Genomic DNA, 27,443 nt, shown 5'->3' on the forward strand with positions numbered 1-27,443 from the left:
AGCAAAAGGGGGGGGCGGGGGGGGGGTCCCCACCAGTGCCCCCGTGGGGCTGGGGGCTCTGGGGGCTTCCTTGGGGCAGGGGGGCCCAGGCCCAAGGGGCGCCAGCGCCCCTCGCCTCCCCCCAGGCCCCACACTCGCTGGGGGGCTGGCCGGGGGGGCTGTCCCGGGTGCCCCCGCTCCCTCCCTCCACTGGCTGTCACTCTGGTCACCGCTGAGAAATGCTTTTTTTTTTAATTTTTTTTTTTTTTTTTTGCTTTGAGCTGATCCTTTCCTAGCCTTAAAACCCTTTTTTTTTTCTTTTTTCTTTTTTTCAATTTTCTCTCTGTTTTTTTGTTTTTTTTTTAAATTCTATTTTTTTTTAAATTTATTTTCCCCCCAACTGGACGCTAACCTCCCGCTTCCCCGCGTTGCATTGTCCTTGCAGAAATCAATACTGCACCTTGCATAAAGAACAGTCTCCCAAGGATGTGCCCCAGCCCTGTGGGACCCCAAACTGCACCAGTGGGTGAGACCCCAGTGGGACACACGACCCCCACCCCCCCCCATCCTCCACTAATACTTTTGGACACCAAAAAAAAAAAAATTAAAAAAAAGAAAAATTAAAAAAAAAATGTTGACGACGACGTTTCTTCATTACAAAGCAGCAGCGACGCGCGGTGCCACCCGCCCATCAGTGTCACAACCCGCATCAGTCATCAGCCGAGGGGTGCTGGGGGGGTGTCTCTCTCTCCGACCGGCGGGACGCTTGGGTTTTAAGGCAAAATCTGGATTTTTTGGGGGTGTCGGGACCCCGCTCGGCGGTTGGCACAGCAGGGAACGGGCAGAGTGACGGCGAGGGGACCCTTGCTGGGACTTTGCCCGTTTCCCACCGCGCCAGCCGGACCCCCGGAGATGAAGCCGATGGGGATGTAGGTGGGGGGGGGGGGGGGCTGCGACCCCCCCGACACCAGCCCTCGAGGGGGGGCACAGCTACATTCACACGGTTCCATTCCTGTCACGAGAGCAGCTGGGCTCAGCCCTCCCGGCCCTGCGCCCCATTGCAAACCAATTAAAAAGGGGGGAGGGGTGTGTGTCCCTCAAGGGGGGTGGGATGCTGTGGCCCCCCATAAGGGCTCAGCCATGGGGGTTTCCATCCCTGGTCCTCCCCGTGGGGACCTCGACTGCATCCTCATCCATCCTGTCACGCCGGGATGCCTGGGTTCCCCCCGGCATTGCGGGGGGGCTCTGACGCAGGGGGGGGCCCTGCTGCCTCCCGCCTCGCTGCCTTTGGTTGCTATAAGCAGAAAAACAAAAGAAAACACCCCCAAAAGGGAAAGAAAAAAAAAACCAACAAACCAAAACAAGAGAGGCAAAGCAAAGGGGTGGCCGGACCCCCCCCACCGGACCCCCCCCCGGCCGGACCCCCCCTCGCCGGCGCAGCCGAGCGGCTATTGCATATTCCGGTGTGTTGGCGCAGAGGATGCATCGGTATTACCAACTGGAAGACGTTTCCGAGGGGGAAAATTAGTTAAAAAATAATAATTAATAATAGAGAGAAAAGGGACTTTTCCGGCCGAGAAGAAGCCATGCAGGAGGCGAGGGGGGGGCAGCCACCCCCGGCCCCCCCGGCCCCCCGGGAGCCCCGGGCATGCAGCGACTCCCTCGCACTGATATCGGGTCCGGTAATACTTAGTCTTCGAAGGCAAGGCACATCATGTGGTATAAAATTTCGTGCAAATTAGGAAAACATGGATTTTTTTTTTTTCTCGTGGTTTTTTTGTTTTGTTTTTTTTTACGGCTTTTTTTTTCTTTTATACAGAATTTTTTTGTGGGTTTTTTCCTCTTTTTTTTTTTTTTTTCTTTTTTTTTTTTTTCTCTCTTTTGCTGAAGGGGGAAGGTAGAGCCGGTTAATACAGTCTGCCATGCACAGCATCAGCCATCCGCGGCTGGGTTGAGCCAGGTCACCAGATCCTGTTAAAGCACCATGCAGTTTATTTGTCTTTTTTTTTTTTTGTCTTTTTCTTTTTTTTTTATGTGTTTCTTTTCTCAGATCTTTAAAAAAAAAAAAAAAACAACAGGTTTCCCTCTCCACCAAGCGCTTTTTTTGTTGGTTTCCTTTTTTTTTTCTTTTTTTTTTTGTGGGTTTTCTCCTTTTCTTGTCCTTTTTGATTATTTTTTTGTCTCCCGGGATTTCCTGCATCAGCCCTTTCCCCGGTGCCGTGCCGTGGGCAGGCAGGATCCAGCCTCGCTGTGCCATCCCGGGGGGTGGGTGGGAAGCGGGGGGGAGCGGGGGGCCGCTGGGATGGGGGATGCGATGCCGGTGGTCCACGGGCGGCTCTGGGTGCCAGGGGAGGGGGACAGACGGGTGGCGGCTGTGGCCTTGGTGACATCCCCTGCTCCTGGACATCCCATGGTGGCTTCTCTCCATCATCACCCGTGGGGTGCCCCTGGGGCGTGGGCTCCCTGGGTCCCCTTGGGGACACGCCTGGGACCAGTCTCCTCCGCGGCTGCCACCATCTTGCTGGAGACGCCGGGTGCCTTCATCATCTTCCTCCTCCTCCTCGCCTCGGCCGCTGCATGGGTCCCTCTGCTCTAAGGCACTGCCACGTCCCCAAGTCCCCTCGGCCACGCTGCCATTGTGCGGGACGGGGATGGCCGGACGCTTCCTCCAGCACTGGCCCCAGCTGGGGGCTCCTCCGGGGGTCCCGAGACCCCTCCCCACCGCAGATCAGGCACTTGACGCGGGGCCGGGGGCTCTGTGGGGCTGGCTCTGCCCTCGCCCTCGCTCAGGCTCCATTTCTCCATCCTTTTGTATTTAAAAAAAAAAAAAAAAAACCCAAAAAACCCCAAACCAGCCGTCCTGGCAAGCCAGTGCCAGGGGCTCTGTCTCCTCTCCTCTTCCTCCTCCTCCTCCTCTTTCCTCCTTTTTTGTGATTTTTTTTTTCTTTTCTTCTTTCTTTTTTGTTTGACGATTCCCTCTTAAAAGTGCATTTCCTACAAAATGTGCAACACGAGCGCACCCTCCCCTCGCCACCCACCTGGTACCTGTCCACAGGAATGCATAGCTCAGACACACGGACGCACGCCCCTCCACAGCCCCACGGACCCTCCCCCAGCGCACGGACACGCAGGGGGACACAGGGACACACGTGGGGACATGGGCCAGGGCTGGGGGGGCAAGGAAGGCATTGCAGAGAGATGGTGACCAGTGCCCTGGCCCGACGGTGGCAGCCCGGGCGCTGCTGGGGCCATGGTGGCAGTGTCCCCGTGGGAATCGGGGTGCCACTGCCACCGTCTTTGGCCGTGCCCATGCACCCCCCATGGCCCCGAGCCCCCTCCTCCTGTGGCACCCACTCGTGCCAAGCCGAGCTGGCCACCGTGCCACCGTGCCACCACGTCACCGCATCACCATGCGGTGTCACCACCACGCATGTCACCGTGTCACCCCAGCACAGCATCACCCATCCCCAAGGCGCTTTCACGGCACGGAGCATCGCCTCGCCCCGACAGCGAGCGCGGCCGCACGCATGGGGAACCGGTGGCAGGAGGTGACCCCCACCCCGCTGCGCCCCACCTCGGCCCTGGGGCCCCCCCGAGAGTCTGTGTGGGGCCGGGGGGTGGCAGGGGGGATCTTTTCTACTCACATAGAGGCAAGAATGAGAGTCAAGAGCCGTTTGCATATCCGACCCTCCGGTGAGCAGCCGGCAGGGCTCTGGCGCCGCAGCCCCGCTGCCACTCCGGGAGGCATTGCTGGCACGAGTTGTGTCAGGTCTCAGCGCGGCGCCGGCTGACGGGGCAAATAATAGTGTTTTTTTTCTTGGTTTTTTGTTTCTTTGTTTTCTGGCGCATCGCCGGGGTGGGGCTGGGGGAAGGTCCTCCTGGGATGGGTTGTTGTTTTGTTTGTATTTTTTTTTTCTTCCTTTTTAAAAAAGTTTGACCCTTTTCCTTCTTCCTTTCCCTCGCTCTTTCCTTCGGGTGTGGGTTTTGCTTGTCGTCGTCGTCGTCGTCGTCGTCATCGTCGTCGTCGTCATCATCATCATCGTTGTGAGTCCACGCTCTCCGTCGTCACCGCAAGGCTGGGCCTGGTGCTCGGGGACGGGGATGTTCCTCCAGGGGTGCCTAAAGCAGAGGAGAAGGGAGGCGAAGGGGCGGCACGGCGGTGGTTATCCCAGGTACCAGGACTGCCGGGAGAGAAGAGAGAGGCTGGCGTTAGTGCCCCGTGCCACACAGTGTCCCCTGCACCAGGACAGCTGTCCCCACGCTGCCACCCTTGCTGCCCTGCACCGGGCTGGTGTCCCCATCCCTACGCTGAGTTCGCCAGTCCTCTGCACCAGGGCCACCAGCGTTCCCCTTGGTGGCCGGTCCCTCTGCACCTCCACAGCCGAAGTGATGCTCCCCAGGGAATGGTCCCACTTGGGGATGGGTTAGGGGGGTGGCAGGGCCGGGGACCTTGTGGGGTGGCCCCCTGCCACCCTCCCATTGTCTTCCCACCCCCCAGCCCCAAGTTCAAGTTCATATCCGATTACCTCATGTCTGGTTTCCGTTGGCAACGAGACAGCTCGGGGCCGCCGCTTCCCTTAACCCTTCCCGGCCCCGCCACACATGACCCGAGAGCAGCAGGTCTCAGCTACCCATCCCCGCTTCGGTTCCCCTGTGCCTCAGTTTCCCTATGCAGAGGTCCCTGAGCCCTGGGGAGGCCCCCTCAGGTGTGACCAACTACTCACACACAGGGACAGAGACAGGGACCCTGAGGTCCTGGGGCTTTCAGCGGCCGTGACCCCCAGGGGGTAGGGGGTGCAGGGGCCCCAGCACCCTGCTCCCCAGGGGCTCTCCCAGAGCTGCCCCCAAAGTCCTTGGGGTCCCCACCCCACGTGTAGAACTGGGGAAACTGAGGCAGGGTGGGCACCTGCGGTCAGAGCTGGGCCCCCCGTGTTTTCCCCCTTCAATGGCACAGCAGCCTTGGGTGTCCCAGCTCACGGTCCCCAGGTGCTTGGACTCTGGCACAGCACAGCACCCTTGGGTGCCCCACAGCACAGCTCACAGTCCCTGAGTACTCGCACCCTGGCACGGCACAGCACCCTTGGGTGCCCTACAGCACAGTGGCTCACACTGCCTGAGTGCTCACATCCTGCCACAGCACAGCACCCTTGGGTGCCCCACAGCACAGTGGCTCACGGTTCCTGGGTGCTTGCACCCTGGCACAGCACAGCACCCTTGGGTGCCCCATGGCACAGCTCAGTGCCCTCAGTACTCGACCCTGCGGGTGCTGCACCCTGGGGTTCCCCCAGCACGGCGCCATCCACACCCCCATCCCGCTGCCCCAGCACTGGTGTCACTGGCCAGGCAGGGCTGCAGCCTTCCAGAGCTCCCCCGCCGGCACCGCTGAGGCCGGCCAACTCACACCACAAGTGAGGCAAGGTGCTGGCACCCCTACCCCGGTCCCACGGCACTGCCCACGGCGCTGGCACTGGCTCACAAACTACCAGCTAAAAAATACCCAGGACTAATGAAAAGCCCCTGGAAAGGTGCACGCTGCATCCTGCTGCGACTGGAGCAGCCGGCGGGTGTAGTTAGGTGAGAGCAGGGTGTCCAAGCCCACCTGGAGAGGGGGCACACGGCCCCAGTGCCGCTCGCTTGGGGATGCTGCGGGCACCCGGGCAGCCCTGCTGTGCCACGGTGCCAGGTGGGCACAGCTGGAGCGTGGCAAGAAGAGGGCAAGGTGCCAGGCATGGGCACAGTGGGGACCTCCCTCTGCCCTGGGAGACCCTGGGTGGCCTCGAGCCAACAGCAGTGCCCACGGCCCTGGCACAGGGTGCAGGGTGGCAATGCCCATGGCGGGGATGCCCCAGCGGCAATGCCCACAGCAGCGATGTCAAGGCAGAAATGCCCACAACAGCAATGCCCACAGTGGCAATGCCCACAACAGCAATGCCCACAGTAGCAACGCCCATGGCAGCTATGCCCATAGTGGCAATGCCTGTGGCAGTGATGCCCACAACAACCATGCCCATGGCGGTGATGCCCATGGCAGCGATGCCACGGTGGAGATGGCCATCCAACGGCCACGGCGGCAATGCCCACAGTGGTGATGCCCACAGCAGCAATGCCTGTGGCAGTGATGTCCACGACGGCCATGCCCATGGCGGTGATGCCCATGGCAGCGATGCCACGGTGGAGATGGCCATCCCACAGCCACGGTGGCAATACCCACAGTGGCGATACCACGACAACAATGCCATGGTGGGGACTCCCATGGCAGCAATACCCATGACGGCGACACCCGCAACAGCCGTGCCCACAGCGGCGATGCCCACGACGATGCCACGGCGGCGGTGCCCAGGGCGAGGGCAGGAGGGTCCCCCCAGCAGCATCCCCGCTCTCACCTGTGCCTGATAGATACTCCCAGGATCCCTTGGTCCTAATCCCACGAAGGAACGGTTCGCAGGGGGCGTGCCTGGTGCAGAGTAGGCTGGGGAACAAACGAGAGCTCATTAACGGGGCTGCCGGCGGCACTGCCATCGTCCCCCCCGGGGCCAAACCCGGCCAGCTGGCTGGCACTGCTGGGACGGGCGTCCCAGGCACCCGGGGCCAGGCGACATCCCTGGCTGTGCCCCGGCAGCAGGCGAGTGGAGGCCAGGGATGCTGCGCCCGGGGCGGTGCCACCTGTGCCTGCGTCCTGCTGGAGGGGTGGCTTCGGGGTGACGGCAGGCTGGGGGGCGAGACACCCCACGGTGCAGGCACAGACGGGTGCTCGGCTGCCTGTGCCAGCCCCTGCAGCTTCCTGACCGGAGCTGCCGTGGGGTGAGTGCGATGGGAGCCACCAGCTCCACTTCGCCGTGTCACCCCCTGCCACCTCTACCCTGCAGCTGAGGGTCCAGCAGTGGGACCCCCGGCCCCACTGAGCTCCTGGGCTCAGCGCCTTCGGAGGCAGGGTGATTCTGGGGGGCACGGGGGGTTCAGAGCTGCCACATGGCCTCTGCGCCCCTTGGGGACAGCCAGTGTCCCCCTGGTGTGCATCCATCCCTGAGCCTGGGGGGGGACTGGCACTGTCCAGTCCCTCCCTGTGGCCGTGGCCCTGTCACCGGCCAGGCCATGCCACCCCAAGCTCTCCCCTCCAGATCAGCTTTGACTTCTTCACGCCACATATCTTTGACACCCATCAGCCGGCTGGTGGCACCCAGCCGTGGCCTGTCCCCCGGGGACGGTGCCCCCGGGCAGGGCTTGACCCTGTGAGGACCTGGCAGCCTCCTGGCGTACCAGGAGGTGTCCCGGGGGTACAGCGGGACAGGGACAGGGACAACCCCTTCGTGGAGTGCAGCGATGGCACAGTGTCCCACCAATGTGGCACGCGCCCTGATGTCAGCCTGGGGATGACACCAGTGTCTCCCGCCTGCAGCCCTGGAGCCCAGCGCCCCAAAATCCTCCTGGCCAAGGCGCTGAAGCCCCCCGAGGTGGAGTGGAGGGTGATGAGCTTGTCAGCCACTGCTGCTAACGAAGGCCACCCAGGCACCTCCTGCCAAGGGCTCCGGGGGTCCTGCACGCAGTCCTTGCACCCGCATCGCTTCACAGCCCCCGACCAGATCGGCATCCCCAGCGCCAGGGACCCCGTGTGGCACAGGCAGGCACGCTGCCCCAGCACCATACCCATGCCAGCTGGTCCCCGTGTCACCGGCAGCACTGCTCCCGCCAGCTGGCGGGGAAACTGAGGCATGGAGAGGCGACAGCCTCCCCCAGAAGCCCTGTCCGCGCCGGGGGTGTTTGGGCAGGCCATCAGCTGGGGGGAGCCCCGCCGTGGCTCCGCTCCCGCTCCCCTGGCCGTCTCAGAGGGTCGCGGGGCTCAGGCTGGTCCCTGGGACCAGCACGGGACCCCTTGGCTTGGGGGACACAAGAGCTGCCTGCCCAAACCCTGCCCGCTCTGACCTGCCTGAGACCCAGCAAACTCATTGCGTGCCGGCTGCCGCCCTCTCCCCGGCTGCAGGGTGGCCACCTCCGCCAACAGCCCCCCAGCAGCACCGAGACGGGGGGACCTGGGGGGGGCTGTGAGACAGCCGGGGAGAGGGGTGGGCGCCGCGGGGTGCTTACTGGGTGATGTCGGTGAGGTCGTCCCTCCCTCGGTAGTTGTCGTGGTGGATTTGGTGTCAGGAGAGACGGCCAAGCGGGGCATGCCGGGGGGAGGTGGCGGCGCCAGCATCTGCGTGGGCAGGTAGTGGCTGGGCACTTTCACTTGACCACTTCCATTTAACTGGGGACACAACACAGACAGAAAAACAAACAGCACAAGCCATTAGGAAGCACCCGCAGCACCGGCAGTGCCGGCCCGGTGAGCCCCCGGTGCTGCCCGGCACGGCTGCGCAGCATCCCTCACCGCTGACACGAGTTTGGTGGGTCTCAGAGCAGCCCTGAACGGTCGGCGCTGGCAAACAAGGGAAATCACGGCGGTGCAGGGGGGGCTGGGGGGGAGCTGGGGGGGGGGGCATACCCCGTGGTGGCGCGTGCCGGAGCTGGGGCGCTGTGCCCCCCTCGCTGCGGTGGTGGGAAGCGCTCACCTGCGGGGATGGGAGTACCCCACGGTGCTGGCGCGACACCAGCCTTCAAAGGTCCCTGTACCAGCCCCCCATGCCCAGCCGGGCAGGGGGCTGCTCCGAACACCATCTCTGCCAGCCCCACACCGAGGCCCTGCGCAGGGGATGAGCAGCCATGCCCCTCACCCCGCCATTGGGCCTTGCCAGTGAGGGGCAGCAGGTGGGTGATAAGCAGAGCTCAGAGGGGGTCCCCAAGACCCTCTGCAACTGGGGAGCGGGGTGGGGGCACAGGAGCACCAATGCAGTCACCCCTGGCCCCCAGCTTTGGGTACAAAGGGAGCCTGGGGGTGCTGGGTGCGTGGGGTGACTTGTGCAGGGTGCTGCAAGCACTGGGTGCTGGGTGTGGGGTGCTGGGTGCGCAGGGTGCTGAGTGCATGGGTTGGTGGGTGGTGGGTGCATGGGGTGGTGGGTGCACAGGTTGCTGGGTACAAGGGGTGCTGGGTGCATGGGGTGCTGGGTGCACTGGGTGCTGTGGGGGAGCGTTGGGTGCATGGGGTGCATGGGTTGCTGGGTGCATGGGGTGCTGGGTGCACTGGGTGCTGTGGGGGAGTGTTGGGTGCAATGGGGTTCATGGGTTGCCGGGTCCATGGGGTGCTGGTGCACTGGGTGCTGTGGGGCAGTGTTGGGTGCATGGGGTGCACAGGTTGCTGGGTGCATGGGGTGCTGGGTGTGTGGGGTGCTGGGGTGAGGGAAGGCACACAGCTGCATGGGGTGGCCCTGCCACCCCTGTAGGGACACTGGGGACATGACGCAGTGGTGGGGCTGATGGGTCACCAGCCGGCTGCGTGGGCAGACAGGGCACACAGCGCCCAGCAGGCACGCTGGTGGATGGTGGCTCTTTGGCGATGATCACACGTCCCTTGCTGGATGCCCTGCTCCCACAAGACACCCCCAGCCCCAGCTGACGGCTCAGCCCTGGCACCCACCGCCCTGTCTCCCCTATGAGGCGGCACCCAGTGCTAAGCCAAGGGACGGCACCTTCATCACCGGAGAAATGAGGTGCCAACACTGACCAGGCGCAGCGGCGCTCCCGAACCAACGCAAGGCACTGGCTGGAGCTGCTCGGCCCCAGCCACGGCGGTAGGAACCCCCTACCAGGCTGGGTGCTGGCACATGGGTGCCATTGGAGCACCCCGAACCCCCCACATGCGGCGGCGGTGGTGGTGGTGGTGACGGCGGTGGCGGCAGATGATCCAGGGGATGCCCGTCTGGCAGCCCAGCTGGCAGCAGCCCCCGGTGCCGCACGGCGAGGTCAGTGATGGGATGGAGGGATGGGGCCGGATCCTTACCGGTCCGGGCTGCTGGTTGGACGGGTCGCAGGCCAGCGAGACGAGATCTTTCAGCGGGTCCTGCGGGTTGAGATGAGGCGGGTACCGAATGGCCGTGTGGGGGAAGTAGGTGGAGGCCGTCTGGGGGAGGATGGAGGTGGTGGGGAAATGCAGCGCAGACGACGGGTGCGGGCTTCGAGCGATACCTGTGGGGGAGAGCGGAAGGGGGGGACCCACTGGTGTCACTGCCAGCTAGCCGCTGCCCCAGTCCCTCACAATGCTCACCCGCCCACACCGTGCCTCGGTTTCTCCACCGGGACACTCACCGCTGTGCACCGCGATGACGGGACGGTGGTGCTGCGTGAAGCTGCTCAGCCGGGGCGAGGAGTCCTGGGGTGATGGGCTGTTGAAGGGAGACTTGTCCATCTCCGTCTTCTTCACGGTGGGGGAGATGCCTGGGGAAAGCAGGGGACGGCGTCACACCCTGGCACCCACAGGGGACAGCGTCATGCTCTGGCACCTGCTGCGGGACCCCGTAGTCCCGGGGCTGCTGCCAGCCTGGCCCAGGGTTGGGGCACTCGTTCCTGGGACAAGGGGCACCCTGGGGACAGGCTGGGCACAGGGAGGGCACGTGAGTGTGAGCGCGCATGTGGGTGCACACCTCTGTGTGCGTGTGGGTTCAGGAGGGTGTGCACGTGTGTGGGCACCTCCCGGGGGGTACCGCAGCTGTGCACATGCACACGTGTGCGTGCACCAGCATACAGGTGTGCACGAGTGTGTGCACACCTCCATGTGCATGCAGCAGCACGACTGCGTGCGCCTGTGCGAGTGTGTGTACATGCACACACATGTGCAGGCGTGTGTGTGTGTCTGTGTGCACAGCTGTGCATGCAAGTGCACGGGTGCGTGTACACAAGCACAGGCAGCTCTCTGTGTGTGTGCCCACCCCACTCTATGTGCAGAGGTGGGGGCCCCCAGGGGGTCCCATCGCCCTGCAGCCCCCACCGGGCACAGACCTCCCCTGGCACCCCAGGGCTGGGGGCCACGTCCTGCCAGCACGAGGAGCTCGCAGGGAGGCAGAAAGGTGCTGGCTTGGGGGGTGACCCCTTCAGCGACCTGACGCGCAGCCCCCCAGCACCCTGCGAGCCCCAGACGCGGGGTGGGAGGCGGTGGCGGGCACGTTAATCCCCCGCCACCGTGGCTTTAGCCCTGGCCATTTGGCCCAGGCCTGGTAATGGGTTTAGCCCCTTCTCAGCCGGCGGTTAGGAGGATTTCCCAGAACATCCCGTACGGGATTGCCATAACCCCCCACCGCCGCGGCTCAGCACCCCCCGCTGCCCTCCCTTGCCGCTGCCCCGGATCAGGCAGGGGACAGGGACACCCCTGCATGGCTCAATGCCTACATGCAACGCTTCGGGGAGGGTGCTGGGTCTGCCCCCAGGACCCTCCTACCCTCCCACCTGCCCCCTGTGGTACCAGCCCACAGGGCAGGATGGGGCACAGTCCCCAGCACATACGGGGCACCGTCCTGGGGCAGGACCTGATTTCCCCAAGTCCCCTTCCGAGAGGATCGGTGCCCCCAGCCCCCCAGCCAGCACCTCCCAGGCTCTGGCAGGGCTGGGGAGCCAGGTCCTGCCCCACTGCTGGGGTGCAGGGTAAGAGCCAAAGGGGGAGAAAGACAGCGGCTCCTTCGCCTACAGCCCTGTGAAGGCACCCCGGGGCGTGGGAGCCGCTGTGCCAGCCCCGCAGCATCGCTTTAATTAGCCCAGCCCCCCCCCCCCTTTTCTTAATGAACAGCTAATTGGGGCTGTCTAGACAGGAAAGGGAAAAAAAGCCAAGCGAGAAAGAAAGCTGTCCATAGCGCCAGCAGCCACCATGGGGCTGGGAGACGCCGGCGTGCAGCTGGGGCACCGGGCTGGCCCTATAGAGAGCACCTACAGAGAGAGCCTCGGCCTAAATGGGGGGGTGTGTGTCCTGTAGCAACACTGTGGCATCTATAGAGACCCTGTGTCTAAATGCAGGGGGGGTACAGTGACACCTGGACACCTATGGGAAGCCTGTGCCTCAATCAGGGGGCCCTATTTCAACACCATGGCACCTATAGAGAGCCTGTGCCCAAGCAGAGGGGCCCTATAGCAATACCACAGCATCTATAGAGAGCCTGTGACTTAACGGGCAGCTCTGTAGCAAACCCACAGCACCTATAGAGCCTGTGCCTTGACGGGGGGCTGTACAGCAACACCACAGCCCCCACTGAGGAGCAGTGACTGGCTGGGGACACTATAGCAACACCACAGCACCTATAGCTAACTTGTGCTTTGACCTGAGGGCCCTATAGCAAACCCACGGCTCAGAGAGAGTGCCTGAGCTTTCACAGGGGATATCTGGAACTGGTGAGCTGGCCGGGGGCCCTATAGCAGCCGGAGGGCCCCTATAGGGAGGCCCCTATAGGGAGGCACCTACCCCCTTCCATGTCTTCTGTCCAGTTGCGGCTGCTGCTGGTGGGGGAGTTGGAGGAGGTGTAGTACTCGCCGCCTGGGCTGGTGTCGATGTCATCCTCCATGGACCCCGACTTGTGCCGTTTGCTCCTGGGGAGCAGGGAAGGGATCAGCACCAGCCCGCGTCAGGATCCGGCCTGCCCCCTGCCTCCCCTGTGGCAAGACGGCCAGCAGCCCATGGCCTTGCTTGGGCTGGCCCCAGTGTCGCCCCAGCATCACCCCCGCATCACCCCAGCATCGCCCTGGCATCACCCCGGCATCACCCCAGCATCGCCCTGGCATCACCCCAGCATCGCCCCAGCATTGCCCCAGCATCACTGTGGTGGCACCTACCCGCTGGATGAGGTGCTGGGCAGCGTCCTCCTCATGCCGGTGCTGGAGGGGTTCAGGTCATAGGCCAGGTGGCCCTGCAGCTCCCCCAGGGAGAAGTTTGGCCCCGTGCCTGTCACCACCGGCGCTGCAGGGAGAGAGGGGGATCAGGGGGGGCCCGGCATTGCCCCCGCCTGGCAGGGAGGGGAGCCCCAGCCCACAGATGGGACAGGGGAGCTGTTGGGATGCTGCTGTGCCCAGGCAGCTGCAGGGTGAGGGGGGTGGCATCATGGTGGCACTCACTTCGGGACACCTGGATGAGCTCGGTGACGCTGAACACCCCCGAGGTGACAAAGCTTTCCTGGAAGTCTGTTGAATCTGCAGAGAAGAGAGGAGAAAGTGCTGGAGAGGGGGGAAGGACCACCCCTCCTGCCCTGCATTGTCTTGTGGCTATGCTTGAGGACACCCCAACGTCCCCAAATCCCCCGTAATGCCACCCACCCCACCTCAGCCAGCTTGGCTCCACTGCCCTCCTCCAGCAAGGGACCACCCTGACAGGTCCCCTCTGCTGCAGACACCCTGGGGCTGTTTGTGCCTCAGTTTCCCTGCGGCTGAGAGCGCCAGCAGGGCTGGGGGCTGCACCCACACCCTGGGTCCCCCAGGGCAGCTCCTGTTGCCACACGACATGGTCCCAGCAGGGCTCTGCCAGCCGTGGGATGATGCTGAGGCCGTGCCCAGCTCATGGCTGGGGCTGGGGGGCACCAGAGCTGGTGGCACCAGTACAGGAGGTATGACTGCCTGCCGAGGGGGCTGCCTCCGCAGCAGGGACCCTGGAGACGGGCTCGGGTGTCCCTTGACCCCTTGGCCAAGCCCGGCCCGCTGCTGCTCACCCAGCGTGATGGGTTTGCTGTCCTCCTGGTCTGAGCCGATGCCCGTCCGGGGGCTGCTGCTCTGCTCTGCGTCTGCAAGAGGAAAACACCAGAGGGTGAGCCCCCCGCCGCCGGTACAAGTGGGGGGCACCTGCTGGTTAACGGTCCCGGCAGCCTCCCTCGGGGCTCTGCTGGGGACACACACTGAGGCTCCCACCCCGAAGGAGGACCACGACCGAGCCGGCATGTCCCCAGCTGCTGGGGAAGAGCCACCAAATGTTCCTCCCTGCAGCCTCCCCACTGGTGACAGGAACAGGGACAACCCCACACCGGCATCCTGCCTCCTCTCCTCCGTCCAGCCCCTGCTGCGTCCCATCCCTGCGCCACTGGGCAGGTCACCACGGGCAGGCATTGCCCTTGTCACCCCGTAGCCCCTCGTCCCATCTGTGGGTGGGCAGCAGGGCCCCCGCGCAGCACCCGCTCCTATCCTTGAAGCCCCCGCTGCCCCCACTCCATCTCAGCTAAAAATAACCGGGCCAGGATGCTGAGCTCAGCAGCACCAGTGCACCCTGGCACGGCACGGCACAGCACAGCACGGCACGGCACAGCACGGCATGGCACAGCATGGCACAGCATGGCACAGCATGGCACGGCACGGCATGGCACAGCATGGCACAGCGTGGCACAGCATGGCACGGCACGGCACAGCATGGCACAGCATGGCACAGCATGGCACAGCGTGGCACAGCACGGCACGGCACAGCATGGCACAGCATGGCACAGCACGGCATGGCACAGCATGGCACAGCGTGGCACAGCACGGCACGGCACGGCAAAGCCAGCGCACCCTTGGCTCTCCATGCCCCACAGGTGCCTGAGCCATGCTCAGGAGCATCCTTCACCCCGGTGTGGGCTCGGCTGCGCGCCCCTCACCCAGCTGCTCCCAAACCCCTTCCAAAACTTTCGCCACGTACTTCCCCCTCCCTTCCTCGTCCTTCCTCCTGCTCCTCCATCCTCATCCTCCTCCTCCCACCACGTGGCCTACAGCATGGCTCTTTCGCAGCTTTGGCTGATGCCGGGAAAGGGCCGCGACAATCCAAACACCACCGTCAAAACAGTGCGGCCACCGCTGCCAGCCCGCCTGCCGCGACGGGGGGCTTTCTTCCCTTCCTTTCCTTTTTCCCACCCTTCTCTCCCCCCGTCCCCCGCCCCGCAGCCACGCTCAGCTCCCCGGGCTGTTATTCTTGGTGGGCCACGCTGAGCCAGGCGGGCAGCGGACCCCCGCCACCCCCTGCCATGCCACCCCTGCGTGCCACCCGCGCCACCCGCCGGGCCGCTTGACGTTGATGTTGCATGCAGCCATTTTGTCTCCCTCCCCAGTTGCTGGCGTTCCTCCCCACCCCTTCCCCGTGCCGGCCTGGCAGCCCGTCGGTGCCGGCGGCCCCATGGCATCCCGCCCCACCGCCGAGCCCGCTGCCAGCCAGCCCCGTGCCCACTTGCCCGTGCGCTGGGCTTCCCCCAGGCAGCCATCTTAGGGAGCAGAGATTCCCCCGGCGATGGGCGCGGGTGGTTTTTTCCCCCCCTTCTCTCCATTTTTCTTTTTTCTTCCTTCCCCCCCACCCCCACCCCCCCACCCCATTTTGAAAGGCGTCACAGGCCCAAGCGTGCGGGAGCGGGCGGTGGGAGCGAGTGGGGCAGGAGCGAGCTGGGGAGGGGGCGAGCGGGGCAGGGACCCCCTGCGCGCCCGCGGGCACCGCGCGGCCGGACACGGCCCCTCCTTGCCTCTTAAAACAACAAATCTCGCAGCGGCTCTGGAAGTGGTTAGCGATGGAGCCCGGCCAAGGCACGGGGTGGTGTCTTGCGGTTACAGCCCTGAGGCCGGCCCAATTCCCCGGCTCCCCCCCTCCCCACCATTGCCTTGGGGCTCCCCGGCCCCCCACTTGCCTCCAGGACGGCCCCAGGGGTGCCCAGCCACTGGGAAGCCCCCAGGCTGTGCGCCCAGCTGGTGGCCACCAAGGTGCCCCGTGTGGCCCTCGGCTTGGCCCACGGGACCTCCCATGCTTGCTCGCCCTGAGGCACCCTGGGCGGACCCTGCTCGCCCTGAGATGCCCTGCACGGACCCCTCCTCACCCCCAGATGGGACCCTTGCTCCCCCCTGGGACACCTGGCACAGCCCTTTGCTCCCCCCAGAGCCCCCCAGCCTGGCGCCTGTTCCCCCAGAGCCCCCAGCAGAGCCATGTGCCCGCCCTGGGTACCCCCCCAGCCCCCTCAGTGTCCCCACACCCTCCCACCAGCATCACCCTGACCCAGCACCACCGATGCCACCCCTGCTCCGGGTAGGGGGGCATACGCCGGGGGTCTCCCCCCCAGCCTGAGCACCCCGATCCTGGCCACGGCACCCCCAGGAGCACCGGGGACCTTCCCCAGCTCCGAAGTTTGGCAGCAGGACCGCGGCAGCAGGACCGTGCCCTCCTCGCACCCTCGTGTCCCCGCTGATGGAGGCATGTGGGTGTGAGGATGGGGGGCCACGGGCTCGGTACCCCCCCAGCTGCCGGCGATCCTCGTGGCTGGGCCGGGTGAGCTCGCCAGCGGATTTCTGGCTGCCTCCTCCGGTGCAGCGTGGCTGGGCCAAACTCTGCTCTCACCGCCATGTGACGGCTGCCTGCGGCCGGCCAGCGCGCACTAAAATGGCGAAGGGATCACTGGGCTCCCACCACAGCCTCGCTCCCCCCGAGGGACCTTTCGGGGCGGGGGGGCACCGAATCCAGCACCCAACGAGTGGCTTGGCCACACTGAGAGGGCAAAAGAAGCTGGACAAGCACCCCGTGCCCCCCAGCCTCATTAATGGGGGTGTCCTGTGCCCTCCCCACCCCCCAGGGTGTGATGGGGGGACCCTGCTGCCGCGCTGCAGGCAGCCCAGGGGCAGGGGGCTCAGTGCTGGGGTCCCCCCCTGGGTGTAGAGAGGGAGAGCACTCGGTGCCCAAACAGGTAGATCCAATTGCTTTTAAAAATAGCAAAGTGTGTGCCTGGGGGGGGGCGAGGGCTGCCTGGGCTCTCGGCCGCGCTGGCAGCCTGGACCGATGCCACCCATTGAATTATGGATCCCCGGCACCCTGGCCCCGACGGCTGGCAGGGTGCCGCCGGCCCCACGGTGACTCCCTGCCCGCAGCTTCGGCGCGTGGGAACGACCCCCGGGCAGCAGGGCTGGCCCTGGAGGGGGGGTCCCTGCAGGTCAGGTGCCCTCCTGGGGCTGGCGCAGCTACGGGAGAGCCCTGGCTCTGTGCCTGAGCACTGACGGTAACAGGGCACGGTGTTACCGGCAGCAGCGTGGGGCGCAGGCGCAGAGGCTGGAGGATGCTGGGGGCTGGCAGAGCTGCTGGGGCCGGCGTGCGCGGCCCAGGCCCCCCAGCCAGGGTAGCACCTTCCCTCCTCCTCCCCCAGTGACAGCGCAGGAGATGGCAGACGGCTTAGCCCCGCTGCCTGCAGGCTCCTGCCCTGTGCCTCAGTTTCCCCTGGGGCCTGGGGAACTGGCCCCCTGCCTCTCCCTCGGTGGTGCCGCAGCCCCAGCAGCAACACTCAGCTCCCCCCCGCGCCTCCAGCTGGTGTCCCCCCCCCCGCAGGCGTCACTAGGGCCCAGAGTGAACAGCCTGCAGGGCCGGGGGACGCCAGGGGACCTGCGAGCCTGAGTGCTCTGGGGCAGCGGCAACACTGCAAGGCCTAGGGGTGGGCGAAGCTGTGACTGGGGGGGGCCCTCTCTGACAGCCCCCAGCCCCCCCCCCCCCACGATGGCCCCACTGGCCTCCAGCGGCTCTGCCCGTCCCGCTGGGGTGGCCCTTACGTAAAACCCGGAACAGACCCGCTTGTGTAACCTACTTTACATAATACCCCGAGAAACGCCGTGTGTGCCAGGTAAATCCCGGCTCAGCCGGCGTGCCAGGGGGCACGGACCCCTCCTCACACTCTTTATAACCCCCTGCTCCCCCTTCAGCCTCCCCCCCCGCCCCGCGCCCTGCCTGCGCTGCTGCCGGGGGGTGAGATGAGTTTGCCAGGTCTCAGCTCTGCCAGTCAGCCAACGCTGCGGGGGGGGGGGGGCAGCTTGTCCTCCCCCCACAAAGCAGACCCCCGGGGAGGTGCTGGCTGGCGGCACCCCCGAGGTGGTGGTGGGGGGGTGCACCCCGCTGCTGCCACGTTTGCCGCCCGTGGCCAGCTGGCCCGGGGGGAGGCTGGGGCGGCGCGAGCGTGTTGGCCGGCCTGCGAGAGGGTTTGTCCTCGGCTGACCCCGGGCGGCGCGGGGAGCAGGGGGGGAACCCCCCCAGGCAGGCGGCGCGGCCGCCCCCTCGCTCGGTCCTGCCAGGCCTGGGCCACGGCCAGGGCTGCCGGCGCCCGCGGAGGCGAGCGGGGACAGATGGCAGCGGACAAAGGGACGGGCAGGAGCGGGGTGGACAAAGGGACGGCTGAGCCCCCCCCTGCGTCCCCCCCAGGATGTCTTCCCCCCCAGCGGGGTGCTGGCACCCAGCCCCTGCGTGCCAGGCTGGGGGCACCCAGGGGGTGCAGCTGCTGGGAGGGGATGGGGAGAGGGGAGGCGGGTGGCAGAGAGAAAGGAAGGGGGGAGAAAGAAAGAAAGAAAGAAGACGTGAAAAGTGGAGAGAAAGGGAAAGGGACGAAAGGAAAAAGGAAAAGTAAAAAGAGAACAAAAGAACAAAAGGAGGAAGAAAATAAAAGTAAGGGTAGAGGGAAAGAGCTGACAGGGTGGAGGGAGGGAAGGCAGGAGGAAGATAGGAAGAGGGGCAGGAGGGCAGAAGGGCAGGAGGAAGGAGAAGGGAGATGGGGGGGGGGGCACCCCAGCTCTGCAGGTGCAGCCAGAGGGTCCCAGGCCTGACCCCCTGCCTGCCCTGCTGGACCTGCTGCCCCTGCCTGCCCTGCCCAGGTGCCTGGCCCTGGGCAGCTGCCGGCACCTGCCACCGTCTCGCTGCCCCACCAGCCCCAGCCCCATGCACAGCACAGCCCCACGGCGCGGCACGCTCCTGCAGCATTACACGGCCCCACGGCACAGCCCAGCCCTACGGCACAGCCCAGCCCCCCCTCAGAGTCCCACGGCCCTCCCCACCCACCCCCAGCCACAGGCATAGCTCCCAGTACACTATGCATAGCTCCCAGTACACTGTACATAGTTCCCAGTACACTATGCATAGCTCCCAGTACACTGCGGGCACCTCCTGCCCCAGGGCTGAGGTCTGAGGCCACACAAGGCTGGTGTAGGGCACATTCCAGCCCTCCCCAGGGCTACCCAAGACCCCGGCACGGGGGCCAGCGTGGCAGGGGACCCCAGGCCCCAGCTGGTGGTGCCAGCCCAGCTCAGGAGCACAGTAGCACCTGGGGGGCTTGGCGGCGTCTGTTCCCCCCTCCGTGCCTGCAGCCACTGGTGGGAGGGAGTGCCACAGGCATCTGCCACCCCAGCTGTCCCTTGCCAGCACGGCACGGAGGCGGGCGCCCGGCCAGGGTGGCAACTGTGGCCCCAAGGAGGGCACGGCGCTTGCCAGCACGGGGGGACGGCGGGTGGCAAAGGCGGGGGACAGCAGGTGCTTGCGAGACGGAGCTCGCTCATCTTTTATTCATCGGAGCATGGGGAACTGCTCTGGCCCCTCGCCCCCGCACCCCGGCACCAGGGATGCAGCACCCAGCGGGCACAGCTCACCGAGGCCGTGGGGCTGAGCACGGGGCAACTCGCTTCACTGGTGACACGGGGCCGGGGCTGCCCCCTGCCAGCTGGGCACTGCAGGGAAGCCGGCCTGCTCCGGCACGCCGCCGGCTCGGCGCACTGCGGGAGAGTCGGGGAAGCCCTGACCTCCCCAAGGTCACCGGCACATCGATCTAGAAAGCGCCAGCATGCCGAAACCGCGGCTGCTGCCACTGCTGGGCTCGCACCAGGGCCGGGCACGGGGCTGGCGGGTCCCCCCAGGCAGTGCCACCGCAGGGGAGGGGGATGGCTGGGGTCACCGCACCCTGGTCAGCCCCTCTGCGCCCCACCTCTGCGGCACGCCGCTCTCGGGGGCTGGAACCCGGTCCTTGTCGACTCTCTGATGTCTCGCACCCTTGCGCCCTCTCCCAGGGTGGGGGTCTTTCCTCCTGGACCCACCAGGCTCTGCCTATCTCGCCCCCCTCCAGCCCGCCGCCCCCGGCTGTTTGGCTGGAAGCAGAGAGATACCTGGAGCGGGAGGGGGTTTTGCACGTGTTTATCTGTGTGCTGGGGGGGTTCTCCGGCCTGCCCGCCCCCCGGTACCCAGCTCTGCGAATGGCAGAGCCCAAATATTGTGCACCCCATCAATCTCCAGGCGACCCCGCCGATAAATATTTGTGCGGGGGCCGATGGAGCGGCGCTGCCCGGGGAAATGCCTGCTCCTCCATCTGGAGGGACCGCGCAGACGTTTGGCATGGCTGGCCTGGCACGGCCGGCAGGCGCGCTTGGGACGAGAGCCCTGGCACGGGCTCCCTGGCAGATTGGTGCCATCTGCCTCGCGCCGCAGCCAGCGGCGAGGCTGGTGAGGGGAGATAAGGGTCTGCCAGGCAGTGGGAGACGCAGATGCTGGCACGGCGTGGAGGTCCCTGCCTCCCCCCGGGGTGCTGTCCACCGCCAGCGGCACAGTCGGCTGCACGCGGCAGCGTGCCGGGGGTGCTGGGAGCAGGATGACACCCTGGGGCCCACCGCCTGCTTGCCCCGGGCACCCATCTGCTCCCACCCTCCACAGCCCTGGAGGGGGGGCTCAGCCGCCAGGCACTGCCAGGGGAAGCTCACTGCAGGGCAGAGCCGTGTCCCCCCCACCCTACCGAGCACAGCAGCTGCGGGGTCCCTGCCAGCCCCAGAGCACCCCAAAGGTGCAAGGGGCCAGGACTGGCCTCATCCTGCCTCCCCCAGTTCCTGGAGCTTGTCTGAGATGAGTGATGGCAGGATGGGGATGCAGGGATGGGGGTCCAGGGTTGTGGGATGCAGGAATGGGTGCAGAGGGATGGGTATGCAGGGATGGAGACACAAGGGTGAGGGCGCAGGGAGGGGCACCCACGGAGGTGTGGAGCACTGACGTGAGGGTGCAGGGAGGGGGGCTCATCCCCCCCCCCAGACTGGCTGCTGCCGTTGGGAGCTGCTGGGAGGAATTTCTCTGTAATGCTTCGAAGGTCCTGGCACCATCGACTGGGGAGATTGATTACCATTTTACTGCAATGCTTTTGACTTTCACCAGCGACCTCCGAGCTCCCCCCCCCAGCCCCCCCCCCCCCCCCCCCCCCCCCCCCCGCTGCACACCCAGCTCAGGGCTGCAGCGCCATCCCCTCCCCCACTGCGGTGTGCACAGCACAGCCCTGCACCCAGCCCTGCTCGCATCCAGCACCCAGTCCTGCTCCTAGCCCTGCTCCCAGCCCACCACCCAGCCCTGCATCCATCCTGCGCTGGACCAGCAGCCCACCCTGCCCACAGGGGTACCAGGGGCCACTGGTGCGGAGCAGGGTGCGCAGGGGGTTGGTGCTGCGCTGCCGAGCACTGAGGGGCAGACCCAGGACCCAGCACTCCTCTGCACCCCACGGGAGACCCCCAGGGCCAGCGGGGCTGCGACGGGGCCTCCTCCCAGCCTGGTATCGCTCCTGCCTCAGTTTCCCCACGTGCAGCGGGGGGCATGGAAAGCCAGGCGGCTCGTCAGGCAGAGGGACGGGGGCCAAGAAAAAGCCGAGAGGCAGAGCTGGCCCTTGGCATTGGTCCTGGGGGGGGGCAGACCCGGGAGCTCAGCCTCCCCCCTAGGCTGCCCCCGACCCCCAGTGGGGCGAGCAGGGCCGGGGGCTCCTCCGCCACCCCCCCTCCCCGGCGTTGCCAGAGCAGCGGCTGGGAAATTGTGCTGACACCAGCGAAACGGGCCAGGCGTAGGCGGGGGAGCAGGAGCCCACGTGCTCCGGCCTGATAATGGGGGGCCGCGGGGACTGCAGGGAGCCGGAGATGTCTGGCCAGGGGGGCCCTGCGTGGGTGAGATCCCCCCCAGCCTGCTCCCGCTCACCCCCAGACCCTTTGGGGCTGCTGGGGCGGGGGGGGGCTGGCTGCAGGGCGAGATGTGTGGAAGGGGAAAGCGCACCAGAGCGAGCGGGAGCGAGCAGCAGGAGGGAGCAGGCAGCGTGCGAGAGGCCGTGGGGATGCCCAGCGCATCACCAGTGGCACCATCACCCAGCCTGGCCACCCAGCGCAGGCTCCCACTGCTGCGGTCAGCCCCAGCGTCCCTCCCTGCCTCAGTTTCCCCACCGACACGGCAGGCTGGATAACCCCTCGCTACCCACAGCCCCACAGAAAGCGCTCGCAGTGGGCTGGGGCAATGGCAAGCGCCTGCCCCGCTGCAGCACCCAGCATCCTGCAGCACCCTGCGGGGTCCCACCCCTGGCGCAGGTGGTCCGCCAGCCCGTCCCGGTCCCCCTTAACCGGGGCACAGAGCGACCTTAACAGGGAAAGTGAGAGGCTGCCAGGCCTTATCAGAGAGTATTTACAGCCGCTGTGTTCCCAATTAGACAGTCAGGTGACTGCGGCTGCTGGGGACCCAGACGCTGGGGTCAAGGTCGCTGGTGGGGGGTGGCAGGGGGCAGCCCCCTCCCTGGGGACACCCACCAGCTGCGGCGCAGCCAGGGAACCCGCCAGCACGGGCACCCCAATGCGGCACCCCATCACGGCTGCAGTGGGGGTCCTGGTCCCTGCCGTCACCATGGCCACTGCAGGGCTCCCAGTCCAGCCCAGTACAGAGTACCTCCAGCCCTGTGTGACACTATACCTCCAGCCAAGCCAGCGCAGGGTGCCCCCACTCCAAACCAGTACGCAGCACCCCCATCTCAGCCAGTACAGGCTGCCCTCAGCGCAGCTTGCAGCACCCCAGATCAGCCCAGTACCCCATCCCAGTTCAGCCCAGCATGGCTAAGACTCAGCCCAGTACACGACAACCCCCTACCCTGCCCAGCAGCTGCTGCCCCCCCCGCCCAGCCAGTGCCTGGGCCCCCCCTGTCCCCAGCACAGCACCCATCATTCCCAGTGCACCGGTGGGAAACAGTGGTGCCAGGCACCATTGGGCCCCATCCTGCCTCTGAGCAGGCAAGCCACGTGCCAGCACCACGCGTGTGCACATGTCAGGAGACACGGCTGGGCAGGCAGGTCCTGGCTGCACACACGTGTGTGAATGCACACGTGCACATCCCCCGCTCTTTGCCTGTGCCTCCCACCCACCCAGGGTCCCAACTGGGCCCTGGGGCAGGATCCGGCCCCAGCTATCTGCCGGCAGAGGCTGTGCCCTGCTTTTCCCCAAAGCCCCGAGGGCTCGGTGGTCCCCCCGGTGTCCTGCCGGGGAGCACAGTGCCTCAGTTTCCCCACTGACAACCAGTGTATCCCACTGGCAGCCAGGCAGAGGCAGAGCTGTGTCCAGCTGCCTGTGCCCACCATGAGTCATGGCGCTGGCACCCCTTTTGTTGGGATTGCCGGCACCGCGGTGCCCTCCGTGGTGTCACTATCCGTCCCTGGGCCCCAGCCAGTGCTGGGCAAGCAGCCACCAGCTCCACGCTCCCCCCACCGTGGTGTCCATGCGGACAGGCTCACAGGGCTGGAGAGCAGGGCTGGGGGGCATCACCCAGTGCTGGCTGTGGGCAGGGGGTTGCTGCCAGGAGGGGACCAACACCCTCGTCCTGGCATCCCTGGGCAGCCTGGCCTGGCCGTGGAGGGGCTGTGAACCCCTCAACCACCCTTCGGGGCTGCGTGTCACAGACCCCCCTGGCTCTGCACCATTCCTGAGAAACAGCCCCAGCCTCGCCCACGGGGACCACACAGCATCTCCCTGGGCTCCTCACCAGCCTGGGGATGTTGGGGTCTGTGGGGGACCCCAGCTGCCAGGAGGGTGTTCGCACCAGCACGTCACCAGCTGGGGATGGCAAACCTGCCTGTTAAGATCCGACCCGAGTTACTATGAGCTTCCCCTTCCCGACACGTGGGGAGGTGGCGTGAGCCAGTGGAGAGGACAATGGATTAGGGACCTAATCCTCTGACCCTGGAAGCCACCGTCTGCCCTGCCCCCTGTGCCTCAGTTTCCCTCTGTTGATCACCAAGGTTTCTAGAGTGGGTCTGACCTCCCTCCCCTGCTGTAGTGAAACCAGTCCGGTTCTCCCAGTGGGTCCATGGGACCCCCAGGAAGGTGAAGGGCAGGGGAGCAGCATCTCCTCACTGCACAGCAGGAGCTGCTGGGGTTTGCCCCCGCTGGTGTTACCACTGCCCCTTCCCCAGCCAGCCTCAGCTGCTCCTGTCCCCATCTCGGTCACCTGCTGGGGAAGGGGCTGGGACCACGGCCCACAGCAAACTGGCACTGCTGGATGACTCCCAGGTCCAGCCCTGGGGACACACGTGCTGGGAATAGGCTGTCCCCTCCCTGCTCACACTGCCCACCCGCTCCTCACCTGGCTGCTGGCACAGGCAGCCACGTTGGGCAAGCATGGGGTGCGGGGTTAACCCTCCCAAGAGCCCGTTCTGGCAATGCCCACAGCCAGAAGCATCCTCAGGGACCACTCGCCTCCCTGGCACACGCCTCCCGGGGCAGGCAGGATCCATCCCAGCTGGGGGAGAGGGGCCACGTAGGCAGGGTGGGGGGCACCCGCATGGGCAGCAGCTCAGGTCTGCAGCAGGGATTGTGTCCCCGAGTGGTGTCCCCGAGCCGGAGCCGGGGATGGGACAGACACTGGAGCAGAGGGGATTGGAGATGGGGGGACGGGAAAGCTCCGGGAGCTGGCTCTGGCGGGGGGGTATCCTGGCACGAGCAGCACACCCACCTCTCTCACGGACGAAGTAAGCCAGGTAGAGGTCGAGCTCCTTGACGGAGACGCTGATGTGGTGGGGCTGGACGCAGAGGATGGGGTTGGTGCACTGGCCCGACTTGACCAGGCGCTCGCCGTCGGTGCTCTCCAGCGGGATCCCTTTGAAGAGGATGACCATGACCAGGTCCAGCCGCCACACCTTGTCCGCCTGCCGCAGGCAATCGATGCGGCGCATCTTCCCCTTCTGGTCGGGGTTGGAGAGGACGCAGCACGAGGGCTTCTTGCCCGTGATGGAGAGCACGAAGTCCTCGCGGCACTCGGGCCGGATGTCCTTGCGCAGCTTGGCCAGGAGGCGCGAGGCCCATTTCTGCTTCACCTCTGGCTTCTCACTCAGCAGCTCATCCTTCACTGCCCTCTCCTCATCCTTCGTCATCCTCTTCTCGTGCTTCTTGAAGTACTTGCGCTTGCGGGCCTGCAGGTTGAACCAGGTGTAGGCGAAGGCCCGGACGTGGGGGAGCAGCGCCTCGATGAAGGGGTGGAACTCATCCTGCGGGAGCAGAGGGACAGGCGGTCACTCCTGGCAAACCCACCCCGGCACGGCTGGGGACCCCATCAGGACCCACCAGGGACACCCCCACTGGGCTGCATCCCAGCGCAACCAGGTGGAAGGGACGTGGCAGACGCAGGTGCTCGCCAGGGGCAGGGAACTGCTCCCCACACCGCGGGATCCCCCCGCTCCCAGCAGCCCCCCACAAATCCCACCGACTGCAATTCTCCCAGGCAATAACCTGCTGTGGGGTGCTGGGACAACCGGCACTGCCACGAAGGGGCAGGCATTGCGCAAGGCACGCCGCCTCCGCAGCACCCGGACCCTCTCCCCATCCCACCCATGTGTGCCAGGATCTGTTCCCGACCGGCGCAGGAATCCCACCTGCCGTGGCGCCTGCCAGAGCTGCCGTGCCAGTGCCAGGCGCTGCCAGACCGCAGCACCCAAGGGACGGGTCCCCCACACCCCCAGCATGCTGGCTGCTCCCGCAGGGGCTGCGGGTGCCTTGGACCTCTCCGCTCCCTCCGGACCAGCGGGAAACTCCCCCAGTTTGCCCCAGTTGTGGCCAGCCCAGTAGCTGGCGCCTGGCCCAGTGCACAAGGCGTGCTCTGACTGCCTTTTTCCATTTGGTGAACGCTGCTGGATGAGTCTGGCCCCAAAAGAAAACAAGGAAAATGCATCCCCCCTCCACGGCCCCTCCTTCCCACATCCCTTTTTTTTTTTTCCCAGTTTGGAAAATCAGTGCTTCCTGGCTGGGGGGGGGGCACAACCCACCCGTGGCACAGAGAGGTGTCAGGAGCCTTCCCAGCAAGGAGTGGCACGGCTTGGAAAAGAGCAGGGAGAGGGCCAGGCATCCCTGTGCGTGGCCAGGGTGGCAGCGAGCTGGTCCCCGAGGGCAGGATTTGGCCCGTGGGGTCCCTCCTGACAGGTGACGATGTGGAGGGGGAAGCCCAGCTCGGTGCTCAGTCCCACCGCAGGCTGCCAGGGCCGGGCAGGGGGTGGCTGTGGCAGCCCCCAGCGCCACGCTGCAGCCCTGGCTCGCAGGGCCGTGCCCGGGGGTGGGCACCCTTCCAGCAGGGACGGTGCCAAGGGTGGGTGCTGCTCTGGGGGGGGACCCAGGAGGCAGTCGCAGGCAAGAGCTGCAGGAGGAAGAAGCCCTGGCAGTGGGACGGGGCGAGTGGCTCTGGAGACAGCGGCTGGCCTCGCTCATCCCAGGGCAGCGACGCCATTCCCTGGCCGAAGCAGCTGTGTCCCAAAGTGACCCTGCTTGGAGGGAACAGTGTCCCCCGCAGCAGGCTCGCAGCAGGCACCAACCCGTACAGACCCCACGAATTCCCACCCAGCCCCGAGCCCCGCACAGACCCCACTAACCCCAAACCAGCCCCTGCGAGACCCAGACCAGCTCCCCCGGCACAACCCCCCCGGGCAGCCCACAGGGGTCCCTCAGCACAGCCCCTGCCATCGCCTGCACCAGTATCCCCAGACAGACCCCACTGCGACCTGGCACAGCCATTCCAACACAGACCCTCCCGCCCCCAGACCCCGGCACCAACAACCACCGGCATCAACCACCAGCACAGCCCCACTAACGCCCCCTCCCCCCCCCCCAAGCACAGACCCATCACCCTGGCACAGAGCCCACCGCCCCTGAGAGCCGACAGCCCCTGCTCTGGATCCAGTGTCACCAGAGCTGTGACCCCATGGGTGTCCTCCCCACCCCACAAAGGGACAGGACCCTTGCTGGGGAACCCATCCCACCCGTGGAGACCCAAACCGGCCCTGGGGACCCATCCCTGCCTGGGGGACTCATCCTGCCAGGGCTGCTTGGTGGACCCGTCCCCATCGGCTGCTCCTGGGGCGGCTGCAGCCCTGCATGGCCGCAGGGGTCTGGTTCCCTCCCCAGCAGCAGCCGCTAATTCAGTGCAGCTGGGCAAGGGCTGGGCATGTGTCTTAAATCAGGGAAGAAGGTCAAAGAAAAGTAAGACAGGAGCCGAAAAAAGCAGCAGCGAGTTCCAAAAACAATACTTGGCCGGGGCGGTGGGCGGCTGATCTTCCTTGGTGGCCAGTTATTCAGACGAGCCCTACAAATTGCTGCCATTGCCCGGCCCCGCCACCCTCCCCAGGCAGCCGGCGGCGGGGCTGGCCGCAGGGCTGGGGCTGGGGGCTACCACGCCATTGTCCCCGTCCCTGCCCTCCCGCAGGGCAGTGCCACCCCAGGCACCGCCGCAGGGAAGTCAGGCAAGACCCAGGTCATCCCTGCTGGGGTGGCAGCACCCTCGGGTGCTGCTCGCCCTCGCTGTGAGGACCAAGGGATGCTCGGTGCCCGGAGGGTGGCAAGTGCAAGCCCTGGTTTCTGTGGGGCACCGGCTTTGCCCCCCTCCCCCCGGTGATGAGGATGTTCAGATCCCACTCAGACCCACATCGAGGACCCCTCAAAACCCCAGTGGGCGCAGAAGCCCCTGTGGCCCTCAGTGCCCCCGAAGCCCCCGCGGGCCCCGCTTCCCAAGGATTATGGCGGGTCGGGAGCTGCACCGAAAGCCAATCAGCCCCTCGCCAACTTTCCCTCCCGCCTGGCTTATCCCGCT

The 27,443-nt window shown here is 66.0% G+C and overlaps 1 protein-coding gene across 4 annotated transcripts in view; it reads right to left on the bottom strand.

Moving 5' to 3' along the window:
- Positions 1–1,969: 1,969 nt before the first annotated feature.
- NFIC (nuclear factor I C) overlaps positions 1,970–27,443 on the bottom strand; it is a 42,722-nt gene continuing 17,248 nt past the window's right edge. For 2 of the 4 annotated variants that reach the window (XM_080384083.1, XM_080384082.1), the window contains exons 2-11: positions 24,327–24,858; positions 13,527–13,598; positions 12,940–13,014; positions 12,661–12,784; positions 12,293–12,417; positions 10,156–10,284; positions 9,851–10,035; positions 8,062–8,221; positions 6,363–6,448; positions 1,970–4,160 (exon numbers count right to left, since the gene is read on the bottom strand). In XM_080384083.1, coding sequence (XP_080240209.1) covers positions 4,143–4,160; positions 6,363–6,448; positions 8,062–8,221; positions 9,851–10,035; positions 10,156–10,284; positions 12,293–12,417; positions 12,661–12,784; positions 12,940–13,014; positions 13,527–13,598; positions 24,327–24,858 — 1,506 coding nt within the window. In that variant the 3' untranslated portion in view covers positions 1,970–4,142. The remainder of the gene's footprint in view (positions 4,161–6,362; positions 6,449–8,061; positions 8,222–9,850; positions 10,036–10,155; positions 10,285–12,292; positions 12,418–12,660; positions 12,785–12,939; positions 13,015–13,526; positions 13,599–24,326; positions 24,859–27,443) is intronic. The other 2 variants (XM_080384084.1, XM_080384085.1) reach the window with 2 other exon arrangements.

The sequence above is a fragment of the Falco punctatus genome (assembly GCF_963210335.1).
Source record: "Falco punctatus genome assembly, chromosome: 4".
Lineage (NCBI taxonomy): Eukaryota > Metazoa > Chordata > Aves > Falconiformes > Falconidae > Falco > Falco punctatus.